The sequence below is a fragment of the Lactuca virosa genome, chromosome 6 (genome assembly GCF_052849685.1).
Source record: "Lactuca virosa cultivar CGN04683 chromosome 6, Lactuca_virosa_CGN04683_v6, whole genome shotgun sequence".
NCBI classification, from domain to species: Eukaryota; Viridiplantae; Streptophyta; class Magnoliopsida; order Asterales; family Asteraceae; genus Lactuca; species Lactuca virosa.
In genome coordinates this window covers 223,082,043-223,097,183 of record NC_136431.1, presented here as the reverse complement: position 1 = coordinate 223,097,183, position 15,141 = coordinate 223,082,043, and the positions used below count along the sequence as shown (strand labels likewise).

Below are 15,141 nucleotides of genomic sequence, written 5' to 3'. Positions count from 1 at the left end.
TGTATCACCCTTCGAATTTCTGCATACCAGTTTACCACCTTGCGAATTTCAGCTTTTTCACCTTCATTGTTCTTTGCACAACTATTCATTCGAACAATAAGGTTTGTATAATGAGGTGTGGTATATCTTTCAACATCACAAGCATGAAACAGAAACTTCGTAATCTTCCCCTTCTTATTCTTTCCAACAAACACAATCCCAAGAGGCTTCGAACAAATCTCCCCATCTTCATAGCTCTTCAAACCAACTTGACTTTTCAATATGGATTGTGGCACTGTGATCTGTTTACCAATCGCCAAAGCCAATTCGACATCAGTTAATGCAAGATACTCATAGTAATTGACTAATTGTCTTGAGTAGTTGCCTCGCATTTACTCCTCATGGATCTCGAATTCTACCTTTCAATTTCACCATCGATTGTATATAACATCTATCATATTCTCATCATTCATGTGTTCTTCAAAATTGCTTCTTGAGTATTCGGGTTTTCCATTCAGCACTTCGTCAATTTAGATTCTTAAGTAACATATTACTTTACTTATTTCTATTTCTTTTCCCATCCTCATAAATCATTTGATGACAATCTTTTATTTATGAATCTATATTGAAGGCCATGTCTGATAAGGGAAAAGTCGCTAGAGCAAAGTCTCATTACCCACATAACATGGGACGTGGGGGGTATGCAAAATTGAAAAAAAATTAGTAAGTCCATTGATGGATATATTTCAACTGTTATGAACATGTTTTATTAATTATGGTGTGTATATATATATATATATATATATATATATATATATATATATATATATTCAAGCAAAAACGACGACGCTTAACAAATTCCACACCTAAGCTTGTATGGGGTTGTTATATATATATATATATATATATATATATATATATATATATATATATATATATATATATATATATATATATATTTGCAACTTAATTATTTGATTTCCACTTCATTGGTTTATCATACTTAATTTTGATAGGTGAAAGATAAAGTAATTGGTGCGGATGAACTTCCCCCACGGTCTTTAATGTGGAGGAAAGGACTAGAAAATAAAGAGAGAAATTTTGATCGGAAAGAAGGGAAGCTTGTTGCAGAAGAGTTTGTATATATAGTGTCAAACTAGCAACTTTTATATATATATATATATATATATATATATATATATATATATATATGTGTGTGTGTGTGTGTGTGTGTATATATATATATATATATATATATATATATATGGTTTTGGTGTTTGTTAATTCTAACCGATAAAGAATACAACTAATATTATATTTATTTGACATGCATTTTTTCTAGATCAATCATGAAACTGCAATTGAAGAAGGAAAAACCCATTCTTGAACCAACCACATATGTCATTTCATTGGTCTTTGGCAAAGGTCATCGTGGATTTGTAAGAGGGGTTGGCATGGGAGTCACTCCAACCAGATATTAGGATCTGCCTCGAGCCAGATCCTCATCAAAAGAAACAATTTCTATCCTTCAGCAAAGGATATGGGAGCAAATAAATGCAAATCAAGATCTAAGGTGCCAAGTTGAGTATCTGATGAGGTTGGCAGTTCCTCTTATCGTTAATCATGCAGACTCTCCAATAACTACTACTCCACCTCCAACGAAGGCTCCTACAGAAAAAAGTAAGTAAGTAAATTTTTTTATGATAGTTTTAATACAATGGGTTGCTAATTAATGCTTTCATCGTATTTTGTCATCGCAAAAAAGGAAAAACAATTATGTGGGTAAATTGGCATCTCAAATACCCCCTAAATAGGTCAAACACCATGTAAGTTAATTAATACAATAATATGTTTTGCACACTTCTTTTCCAATAATTTTAACTGTATTTCGTAGACTAAACATGGTAAACTATTTTCAGGAAAGTCTAAATGAGGGTCAAGAAAATTTTACTGCTACAAGTGAGGAGCCACAAGCTGGGAATTCAACTAAAAAAGGAATAGAAGCACCTCAACCCAATACATTGCAATGCTACAAGTGAGGAGCCACAAGCTGGGAATTCAACTAAAAAAGGAATAGAAGCACCTCAACCCAATACATTGCAACAACTGAACAAAATATGTATATTCAACATGTTTACAAAGATATACGTGTCAGTTAATTAAACTTTATACTTATATATTTATTAATAATATGTGCATGTATATGTAGACGATAAAATGTTCACTGTCAGTGGCTCAACGTAGTAATGTCGTTGCGAAGGGTTTTGTCATGTATTCTACCGATGACAACCAGAAAATACATGGAAAACCACTGACGACTGATTACTATAGAGTTTCTGTGGATGAAGAAATAGAGTCATCCGTCTGCGTATCAAACGGAGATAACAAACACCCGTTAACAGTTAAGAATGCAATAGGTTCTTTTGTGGCTTGGGAAAAATATATTGTAGTTCTGGATCCTAAGGTACTTTATTTGCATAAGTTATATTAATATTTATATTAATTAATTAAACATTATAATTTTTTTAAAAGGATTCTATTAGTTAATTGTATACACTAGTTGTGCATGTTTGCTTCAATGCATGTTTAACACATATTTTAATTTATATTGTTACAATATCCGGATATACATATGGTTGAAGCAAATAATGAAATACAAAATCCCAATAAAAGACAACCCATTTAAAAGTAGCACATGAACTATTTCTCAGCAACCGGGCTAAGAAGTGCAACACCTATTTTAATTTAAGTAGAGTTTAGTTTATCATTGTATATTTGTATGTATGTTTTTGATGTAATAACTTTTTAATTATTATTATTGAAAAATAGTTTTTTATTACATTATTTTTTATATTTCCGTTGTTGAGTTTCACAGTAACGAAAGGTGGCCAATATATGTGCAACTATGTTAAAAAAAACCATTCTACAATATAAATAATAAAAAACATATTGTGACGGGTTAAACATGTCGGTGTATGTAAACAATAGTAATGATAAACGATAAAACATTTTAAGAAAGATAACTTATCCTTACAACTTAATTACATTTGTGTCCTCAAAAGTCAACAATGACTACGATAATATTTATAAATGGTCACCGTAAGTAAATATTTATCATTCTATATGAAAAAACACATCACTATAAGTATTTTATGTTCACCGTTTAATTGTTTGTGAGTGAGTAAATGTTCACAATATTCAAGATATAATATTAAACATGTTACTAAAAGTGATCAATAATAATAATAATAAAAGAAATAACATATTAATATAGATCATCTTTGGTGACGTCTTAATTTCTTTATTTGTCTGTATAAGTAACCAATAGTAATGATAAACGATTACACATGTTAGGAAACATAACTTATCCTTATATCTTAATTACATCTGTGTCTCCAAAAGTCAACAATGACCGCGGTAATATTTATAAACGGTCACTGAAAGTAAACATTTATCACTCTATATGAAAAAACACATCACTATAAGCATTTTATACTCACCGTTTAATTCCTTGCGAGTGAGTAAACGTTCAGAATATTCACGATATAATATTAAACATGTCACTAAAAATGATCAATAATCATAATAAAAGAAATAACATGTTAGTATAGATCATTTTGTGACGTCTTAATTCTTTATTTGTCGGTGTATGTAAACAATAGTAATGATAAACCATTAAACATGTTAGTAAAGATAGATTATCCTTACAATTTAATTATATTTGTGTCTCCAAAAGTCTACAATGGACACGATAATATTTATAAACGTTGGCGGTAAGTGAACATTTATCACCCTATATGAAAAAACACATCCCTATAAGTATTTTATGCTCATCGTTTAATTGCTTGTGAATGAGTAAACGTTCACAATATTCACGATATAATTTTAAACATGTCACTAAAAGTTATCAATAATCATAATAAAAGAAATAACATGTTAGTATAGATCATTTTTGGTAACATCTTAATTTTTTATTTGTCGGTGTATGTAAACAATAGTAATGATAAACCATTAAACATGTTAGTAAAGATAGTTTATCCTTACAATTTAATTACATTTGTGTCTCCAAAAGTCAACAATGGTCATGATAATATTTATAAACGGTGACCGTAAGTGAATATTTCCGACTCTAGGAAAAAACACATCACTATAAGTTTATTATTCATGACGGTTATCAATATAAGATAAATATATCTCCAAAAACACCATATCATATAATGACGGGTTTAACCTATAATAACGGGTTTTCATGAGTTATACTCACTACAACTGAACGACATCATAACTTATCTTCAATGACGCAACCTTTCCTCTCATGTTCTTAAAAAAACCGACATAAAATGTCCTTAATGATGGGTTTTTACGTGGATAAAGCTCAGTTTTGTACTAGTGTAAGCATGAGGACGAGTACTACCAAGTTGCTTCAAAGGGTAGAATTTTCTAATGAAAAAATTGTCTTCAAAGGCGACTATAAATCTTCATGTTAAAATCCAAAGGTGGTCCTTTAAACCAAACCCAAAAAGATAATAGGCAGGCCCAGATTGGAACCTGATTTGACTAAATGGACTAGAACTAGAAGAGGGGATAGAGGTGGTGATAGAGGCAATATGACATGTGAAAGTGGTAGTAGAGATGGTGGTAGGGGATCTGATGGAAGAGGCAATAAATATGAGGGTACTTTTGATGTCCCTACTTTTGAGAATATAAATGTTGATGATATCCTTTAGAAAGAAGTTGATGATGTTGATGATATCCCTCAGGAAGATAAGGATGATATAAGGAAAACATTAAGTTCATAAGAGAGTTAAATTACACTTATGAGGAGATCAAAGATTGTACTAGTTTAACTGAAGTTGAATTAAATGAGATTGAAGGTGTAAAAGTTGTATCTATGGAGATTGATATGTTTGTGGCAAGTAATATCTAATATGATTTTGTAATCTATATGTTATGTAATCTGATAATTTGATTTTGTAATGCTTATTACAGGATGTTGGTATTGAGAGCCAATAGGGGATACAATTTCCAGTTGAGGACATATATGAATCAGTCCCATAATTAGTCTGTGGAACTCAAGAATCTAGAGATGATGAAGGCATGGATGAAACCTATTTAGTGAAAAAGAGGAGGCCTTTAGAGAGGATAGTATTTTAAAATTGAAAAAGCAAGTGGTAGATAAGGATGGGAGGAGATTAGTGCAAACAAGGCAATTGGTCTAAAATATGGTGTTTTTAAACCCTTCTTTTGTTAAGAACATGTACAAACTTTAACCACGAACAAACGTTGATAGTCAATTTTGTACAAACCTTGGCTTAATGCATATTTTGGGTAATATTAGTACATGTTTGATCATATTTTGCTCATGTTTTGGTTTACAAATGGATTGGTCATGTTCTGGCTCATATTTAGACTCATGTTTTGGTTAATATTAGTACATATTTGATCGTAACACTTTCATGATTCTATTACATTGGTTTTGGGTGATTCCATGTCTCATACAAATCTTGATCATGTTAATTGACAAACTTAATACATGAACTTGTTAATTTATTACAAAAACTGATTGTAAAAACCAAATACAAGTCATATGCATTGCAAACAAAACACTACAGCCTTAATGAAATAAACACTTAGTTCTAGCCTACCATTCCTTAAACAGAACAGACACAAACACAACCAAACACACATAAAACACTACTTTCCAACTTCCACCTACAATTCCAACTTCTTATTGAATGCCTGCGTACTGGTTCCACAACTTCTTCTAGGGATTTTTGTTCTACAAAATCTCCAAAAAATCTAAGGTTATTAGTATTGCTATTGTTGTAAAATTCTAACATGAGGTCTTTATACTACTTGGTTGGTAGGGGGGAGGGGGTCTACCCAACCAAAATACTTACAATCCTTCTCTTCATCCTGGAAATTAGGGCATCCGACGAAACTTCTTTCTGGATTTAAGGGAGTCCATAAACTCCATTTTCCAATTGGATCACCGTAATATCACGTACTTTTTAAACCTTGTCTATGTGTTTGACGAGGGTCTCTTCTTCTGACAAACAAAGAAGACATCTCTTTCTCTTTCTCTTGGATGAGGGCCTATGCGATTTTAGGGGTTGAATGAGCCAAGATTTTCTTTAGAACTCCATTAAGCTCTCATTTAAAGACTCAACATCCACCTAAGCAACGTATGGCCACATCACAGTATGAAACCGGCTAGAAAGGGTTTACTAAGATAAAAGATCTAATTTTAATAAAATTATAATTAAATTTCCTCGATTTTTCTATTTAAAAATATGTAAGACGTAATTTTAAATTTCTATTTAAAAAAATGTAAGACGTAATTGTAAATTTCTCTAAAATATTAGGACTAATGAAAATCAAATACAAAAATGTCTCACGTTGCCTTTGGTCGACATGTCATTTCGTTAATTCATAAGTATTAATAAAGGTTAACGTCCTATTAATGAAATGTTCAATTTGTATAAACTAGAATGTATTCTAATGAATTGTTTTATTGGCACTGTTCCAAATTATAGATACGTATTATAACTGAAATAAATAATAATAATAATAATAATAATAATAATAATAATAATAATAATAATAATAATAAATAAATAAATAAATAAATGATGGTGAGATTTTTGCTATGAATTTCTAAATCATAGAAAATTGATATTGACAATAATTTTAAAACACATAACAAATAAAGAAACAATTAAAATAAACACCACATATATATACCAATAAAAATTCCGGATACGAGCATTATGCCATGTCCTCCACGTTATTTACGATGATTTATAATATATAATTAAGAATTAAACATTACAAAGTACTTAACGTACGTCAATGTGTAAAGATTCTTAAAACATTTGATAATGACTTGAAAAGGTAATGGACTTTCGATTTTGTTTACATTTAATCACTAAACTTTTTTTATTATTTATTTGCCACTGAACTATTGAAACTGTTCACATTTTACCTTATGACCGATAACAGTCGGTCATAAGGGTAAAATGTGAACAGTTTCAATAGTTCAGTGACAAATAAATAATGAAAAAAAGTTTAGTGACTAAATGTGAACAAAGTTGAAAGTTTGTTTCCCTCTCAAATTATCCTAATATTATACCCCGAAAAATATATAAAAAACGAAAAACGAAACCAATATTATATGTATAAGTTTTATGTTATAAAACTATGCAATATTGTATGTATAAAAATTATCCTAATATTATATGTATGAATTTTGTGTTATAAAATTATGCAACATATAAATTGACATACATTAAACCATATACGTTGTTTATAAAAGAATACATACATACATTGATACATTATATATGTTGTTATACTCCATGTATTGACTTACATCATAATAATATATTTACCATTAAAAATTGTAACAACGTGAATTTTCAAAACAATTTTTCATTTTAAAACATACTTTCATTCGTACGATAATCATCAAAACATAATGTGTCCACTGTAACATAACAAAACATGTCCCAAGATCTCATATACATAAATCCTCTCAGTGTGTACGAATCATGCCGGCGCCTTCCCGCGATCCTCGCTAGTACCTGAAACACATAACACAACAACTGTAAGCATAAATGCTTAGTGAGTTCCCCAAAATACCACATGCAACACATACACCACTCGAGGCTACAATACGACCCTCCGGTCGATGTGTCTCAGCGGGACCCTCCAGTCCCATAGCTCGTTGGACCCTCTGGTCCGGTCATAGCTCGTCGGACCCTTCGGTCCAGTCTGTGTCGTTGGACCCTTCGGTCCGGTCTATATCGTTGGGCCCTCCGGCCCGGTCTGTTCAACACATAGCATACATACAACACAATGCACATAACTCATATATATACACATAGCATACAAGACCCTCTGGTCTACACATAAATACCACTATAGGTAATGTATAGTGAGAAGACTCACCTCGTATGATGTCTAGTAACTCACGTGCTCGATATCCCTGAATCTCGAAACAACGACCTAGCCCCGCCTAATCACATAAAGTAATTATTTCAAATCATTAACGGCTCTCAAGGCTAGACTACATCCCTTTTCTACAATCCCACAGAAGGGTAAAAGACCATTTTACCCCTCCCTGACGCAAAGTCCAAATGTTGACCAAAACCCTAAAAGTCAACAAAAGTCAACTCTCCGGGTTACGCTGCGCGTACCAACCCTGTACGTTGGGCGTACCCGGCAACCTCACAGAATCGGGGAATGCAACCCCCTACGCCGCGCGTACTGGGATTACGCCCAGCGTAATTCCCAGTTTCAGACTTCTTAGCTTTTAGGGTCTTAATCAGTTAAAACTCACGTCCAACTTCTAGATCTGGCCTTTTCTAAACCTCTTAATCCATAAAGTTGGTGACTTTAAGCCTTTGCATGGCTGGACAAGTCACTAACACCCATAACATTCCATTTCCCAACTCTAGAAAGCTCATAACTCAAGCATGACTTCATAACAACGACCAAGATGGGAACTTTATGGATCTATAACTCATATATCATTGAAAAGGGACAGATCTAGGTCTATGGAGTCCTTTATGCTCATAAAGTCTCCACCTTTGGGACTTTAACCCTAGAAATGGTCCATGAAGCACAAATCAAAATAACAAGGAAAGCTTTGAGCTTTATACCTCCAAGTGAAGCTCTTCCCTCTATAGAACTCAGATCCAAGGCTTGCACTCCAACTTCTAGCCTTCACAAGAATCTCCTCTTCTTCCTTACTAACACACAAAGGCACTTTAGCTCCAAAAACACTCACACAAGCTTAGAACGAAGGTTAGCTCTCTTTTAGGGTTTCACTCACTCAAATGGTGGCTGAGGATAAGGCCATAACCTTCTTTATATAGGGCTCAAGTCTAAATTAGGGTTTTGCATCTGGGCAGGTTACGCCCAGCGTAACCTTGGTACGCCCAGCGTACCTCTAAGGGTCCGCGTCCATTTCAAGCGCATGAGTACGCGCAGCGTACTCTTGAGTACGCCCAACGTACTCATTTGCTACAACTTTTCACTCAAGGGCTAACTTTGACAATTTGACAAAAGAGAAGGGTTAAATAGCTGTACCTGAATTTCGGGATGTTACAAAAATGATATCGAAATTTTCATATTACACACAACATACATTTAGAAGTATTTTTAATATTATTATTCTTTTTAATTTTTCTTATGTAACTTGTGTTAACATATACATACATATAGTTGAAAACATACATACGGTCAAACACATACATACATAAATGGTCCATATTATATTACAGTTCCAAAATTAGCCCCGTATGAAAAATTCATTATAGGAATTCTCCATCGTTAATTAGAATTTTTTTTTTTCATTTTTAACGATTGTATTTTAAAAATAAAATTATATAGTATTAATTTGTCTGTGAGTTTAAAGCATCTTATTTTCATTAAAGAAGAAAAAACGATAAAGAACAATATAGTATTTTTACTCTAAACATACACAAAATAACTTTTCTTGATCAGTTTTGTACAGGAAACACACATAGTCAAATATAAACTGAAACTTCCCAACGAACTAACCAAAAACATCTGAGAGAGGAAAAGAAGTTGATTCTTTAATGAAACTAAGCATCAACATCAATTTTAAATCTATTATCAATAACTATTGGATTTACATTAAGGATGTCGTCTTCATAAAGATTTCAAGCTAACTTACATAAGCTCAAACATGAAGTTGAGCATCGATATTAAGATAGAATCAAAACACCCTATTGATAGCCAATAATGTCAGATTAGGTGTCTAAGGTCAAAACTAAATTGATATAACTTTATGAACTAAACACAAATTACTTTTTGGGTAGTCCTTAATAACTTGAAATAGTTAGGAACAACTTAAGGACCGTGATGAAATAATTCTTTTTTTATACCTTTTTTAGGGTATATTATTAGGATAATTTGAGAGGAAAAAGAACTTTCAACTTTGTTTACATTTAGTCACCAAATTTTTTTTCATTATCTATTTGTCACTGAACTATTGAAATTGTTCACATTTTACCCTTATGACCAGTTGTTACCGGTTATAAGAGTAAAATGTGAACAGTTTCAATAGTTCAGTGACAAATAGATAATGAGAAAATGTTTAGTGACTAAATGTGAACAAAGTCAAAAGTCCATTACTCTTTCAAGTCATTATCCCTAAGACATTTGTTTGAACTTTGAACTGTGCAGTGAATTTGTTTCTATATTTTAATATATAATTTATGGAATAACCGAAAACATGTGTATCTCAAGCAACAAAACTAATAATTGCAGAATATTAATTACACAATCGCACATATATATTATGACTAGGTGTGGGACCCATGCATTACATTAGTTTATTTTAAAGAAAAATTAAATATGAAAATTTAAATATTTGAGAAGTTTTAATTTATAAGAAAAGTAATAAAAATATTGAATTATTAAAATTAAAATGTTTTTTCTCTTATAAATTTAAATAAATAATTTAGACAAATAAACAAATGAAATTAATGAAGCTTTGATTTATGAATTTTGAAATTAGAAGGAAAGTTCATTAATAAAATTGATATGAATTTATTATTATATGTATTGGATTATTATTACATTTTAATATTATGTGGAATTTAATAAAATGAAAAAAAAAATCATAAAATGACATATGGAATAAAAACTAAATTAAAATAACCATAAAATGACATGTGACAAAATGAATGAGAGTATGACATGTGTCAAAAAAATCTTTATTTGTTAGGGTAGATAGAATAATTGTCCGCTTGCTATCTACCGCTCCCACTGCGGGGGCGAATTAGACAATGTAGGTATTATGCATAGATAGGCCTAGTGTTGTAAAACTCGCCGAGTTGGCAGATTACTCCTCCGAGTACTCGCTACTCGGCCCCTTACCGAAGCGAGTTGCAAAATCCCGAGTACTCCCCAACCGGCCCCTTACTGAACTAAGCAATGTTGTAAAACTCGGTCAACTCGGTGATTAATATGTATAATAGAATTAATGATTTATTATTTAACACACACATGTGATTATTACTACATATATATATCTTAAATTTTCAGTAATTATTCACGAAGTGAGACCATTATGTGTTTTCCAGTTTTTGTGTATTCACATGTATCTAATTTTCTTATATATTTCAATCGACTTATGATTTTAACTTATGATTTTGACATATATGATGTCCCTAAAAATATTTCTACTTGAATTATTGAAATCGAGTACTCCCCGAGTACTAGCTGCTCGGTAGTCGGCCGAGCAGGTACCGAGTAACGAGTTCTACAATCGTGGATAGGCCCGATATTCATATTTATGTACGCTTAGGCTCTGTTTTGGATTTGGATGAATGAGATATATGGAAAATATTCCACATTAGCATGATTACTTAATTTCTATAAATATATATATGATAACAAAAATATGAAATAAAGAACCTTAAGTCCTTAACAATATCGTCATATATTTAGTAATACTACCAAAATCTCATTAATTTCCTTTCTTTATTATAGTCCTCCTTTTAAACCTATATGAATGGAACATAGCACATATGAAGGATTCCATTAACCCAACTGGCATGTACCTTTCGCGTGAAAAACTAAGGCCATTTAACCTTTACACACATGGTGACCATTGTATAGTTCTTTACAAAGTAAGAGTCGATCGTTTTGAAGAATAACTGTTCTATAAATTTAAGCCGAAATTTTCTATTCATTTCCACTTCTCCCTATACCCCTTCCCACCCTTTGCAAACATAAACATAATCCATGGATAGAGATCAAGCAGAGATGCAAAGTGTAGGTTTCTTTGGCCTCTTCAAAGAATCTGTAAAAACCATCTTCTCATGGAAGAAAATCTTCGCTCAGATCACCGTAACTTTCATCCTACCACTCTCTTTCATTTTCCTGGCTCATATCATCATTGCTGACGTACTTAATCTGCGTATCGAGCGCTATGAAAATAGGGACAATCAGTACTACTATCATCGTAGGGTATCATCTGAATGGATCGGCTATTGGGTTTTCAAGTTTGTCTATTTGACCTTCCTCTTCCTCTTTTCTCTCCTCTCAACTGCTGCAATCGTTTACACCATAGCCACCGTGTATACCGGAGGTGATGTGACATTCAACAAAGTCATGAAAATTGTCCCTAGGGTTTGGAAGAGACTTGCTTTAACTTTCTTATGGACTTATTTTGGTTTTTTTATCTACAACGTTGTGTCGGGAGTAGTACTTCTCATCTGGGCAACCACCATTTCGGAAACCACGTTTGGTTCGATCCTGTTTTGGGTGTTGTTTTCTGTATACGCCATCGGGTTTATTTATATTACAGCGATATGGCAGCTTGCTAGTGTGGTTACTGTTTTAGAAAGCTCGTATGGACTGAAAGCAATGATGAAAGGCAATAGTCTTATTAAAGGGAAGAGGTGGTTATCATGGTTTGTGTTCTTCGTGTTATATTGCATCTTTGCAGGGATCTTGATCTTGTTCTACGTGTTTGTATGGAACTTCACATTTTTAACGCTAATCGTGGGTCTAGTGTGCCTCTTTTTACTTATGAACATGTTTCTGCTTGGCTATGTCGCCCAAACGCTGCTTTATCTTATTTGCAAGTCGTATCATCGTGAACCCATCGATAAGGTAGGATTGTCGACTCAACTTGGAGGTTATCTAAGCCAGGTCGAGCCTGTGTTCAAGGCCAACAAGGATGTTGAGCTAGGGCAGCCTCCTCGTCAACCTCAAGTTTGATTGCTTTCTTTGGTCTCATGGTTTCCATATGTTGGTCTCACTTTTCTTTTTCTGTTATGAACAGTAATGAAAAAAGTATTTGTCGGCGTTGAATTATCATCTTATATAAATTATATATAATGAATTTTAATTTCTAAAAGATTGTATTATGTGGTATATGTATGTACAAATTATATATGAATATACGGCATATATAACTCCTCTTTCATTTCTCTAATCCTGAAAATTAAAGACCCGTTGTCTTTGAAGGACTATAGGCAGATTTTCTTATTAAGAAGTCACAACATGATCATTGCCATGGTATAGCGGAAAGACCCGAAGGGTGACAATACAACAAAGAGAGATGAACTAATCGTGTTTGTGGAATCAATACAACAAAGAAATGCTTCAAACGGTGCCAAGAATCGGCTTTGTATTTCTTTACTATTGAAAGCTTATATGGGGAGGAAATGAGAGATGATAAGCCTAAAAATAAAATTGGAATCAACGTGATAATCTATCACAAAACGTGCCCTTAATTAGTTTTTGGGTCATTTTAAGTTCCCTTTTATTTATACACTTAAAAGTTAAAACTAGGAATGTAATCAATCAGAAAATTATTTGAGCCTCTTGGTGGAAAGATTGTTTGAATTCGTTTATTTAATAAACGAGCAAAAAATAGGTTTTTCCATTCATTTCCCTTCGTTAGCCTTCTGTATCAGTTCATTTACGCTATAAAATTATTTGGATGTAATGAAGTCAAACCATGAAACTTTTCAAGTTTGCGATTTAGAGAAGACAAAAGATATAGATGATGATATATAGACTTTACTTTTGAAATGCTTCTAGACTTTGGGATGTTTTGAATTGTGGAACTTGTATATACCAATTTTGTTTATGTGCATTTCTTTGTTTGGATGTTTATATATGAATATGTTCGTTCATTTATATTTATTTATCTTCATTTAGCTTCTTAACGAATGAACACGGACAACATAATCTTTAAACGAAAAAACACAAACAAAAAAGTTTGTTTAGTTATGTGTTCGTGTTCATTTGTTTGTTTAGTAAACTTAAACTAGCAAACACAAACAACTTTTTTTTTGGTTGAGTTCGTTTGTAATCCTATTTAAAATCTCTAGACTATGAATGTATCCGCTTGGAACCTATAATTCTTCACCTTTACGAGTATGCTAAGTCCACCCATACTTCCAAATCATAAATGGAGTTTTTGGTAAAAATATGATAGTTTTGAGAATGATTGGTAGAAACATGGCAGTTTTCTTTTTTCGTTGTAGAAATGGGTCTATTTGCCTGGGGCTCCAACAGTTATGTTCAGTTTCTTACTTTTAGAATTGAATAAACATTGAATGTTACATTTTTCGTCCTCTGAGTTACATCATTATTTTTTGTTAGCTTTTATTAACAAAAACTTTAGTGTTTACTCCTATTATTAAAAATATATAATCAAATTCTAATGAATATTTTCAATAACTTATTATAGAACTCATAAATACCTATGAATAAATTTCAGTATTTAATATATTACATTTATTTGATCGATTTTTATTATAATTAATAAACATATGAATATTTTTGTTATTTTATATTTTTGTTATTTTTTGAAAACTCCAAAATATCTATTCATGATAGCATACCTCCAAAAGCCTATGAAAAGTCATTGTGAGTGTTCATGAAAACTCAAAGAAAGCAAATGCTTAATTGTCTAATCAATTCATTTTTTGTATTATAAATTTCTCTTTTTATCATCAGTTTTTTTCATCCATTGTGAAGTGGTTTCATAAGCCAAATGACTCCTCAAATGTTGCAACATTCAAGTATATTTTTTGGGCTTTTGGACCTGCTATTGATGTTTTTCGTCTATGCCAACCTGTTATTTATGTTAATGGTTGTCATTTGAAGGGTTCATATAAGGGGAAATTGCTTGTTGCTATCACAAAAGATGCTCACAATAATATATTACATGTTTCATATGCTATTGTCGATGAAGAGTCATCACACATTTGGTGTTGGTTCTTTTACCAACTCAGACATTTTGTTGCTCAAGATAGACAATTATGTGTACTTTCGGATAGGCACCTAGAAATAATCCATGCAATGGAAAATCTACAAGAATGGAAAGAGCCATTAGCATACCGTCGATTCTGTCTTCGACACATTAGAAGTAATTTTATGAAAAGATACAAGAACTTTAGTTTTAAAAAGTTATGTTGGACTATTGGGAGCGCCACACAGAAAAAGAAGTTTGTTACAAATATGAGAGAAGTTAAAAAAACTCAAACTTGAAGCTTGGCAGTATTTAAAACAAATCAATAAAAGTCATTGGTGTCTTTTATATGATGAAAATAGTAGATGGAGTATCTTGACAACAAATATCTCTGAGAGTATGAATAGTGTGTT

The 15,141-nt window shown here is 32.0% G+C and overlaps 1 protein-coding gene across 1 annotated transcript; it reads left to right on the top strand.

Annotated features, from left to right (window-relative positions):
* The first annotated feature begins 11,733 nt into the window (after positions 1 to 11,733).
* Positions 11,734 to 12,797, top strand: LOC145122658 (uncharacterized). The gene has a single exon (XM_079058221.1). The coding sequence runs from the start codon at positions 11,761 to 11,763 to the stop codon at positions 12,739 to 12,741; it is 981 nt and encodes a 326-aa protein (XP_078914347.1). The 5' UTR covers positions 11,734 to 11,760; the 3' UTR covers positions 12,742 to 12,797.
* Positions 12,798 to 15,141: the final 2,344 nt, after the last annotated feature.

Coding starts and splice junctions, on each gene's coding strand:
- LOC145122658 (XM_079058221.1), top strand. CDS start 11,761: ATGGATAGAGATCAAGCAGAGATGCAAAGTGTAGGTTTCTTTGGCCTC.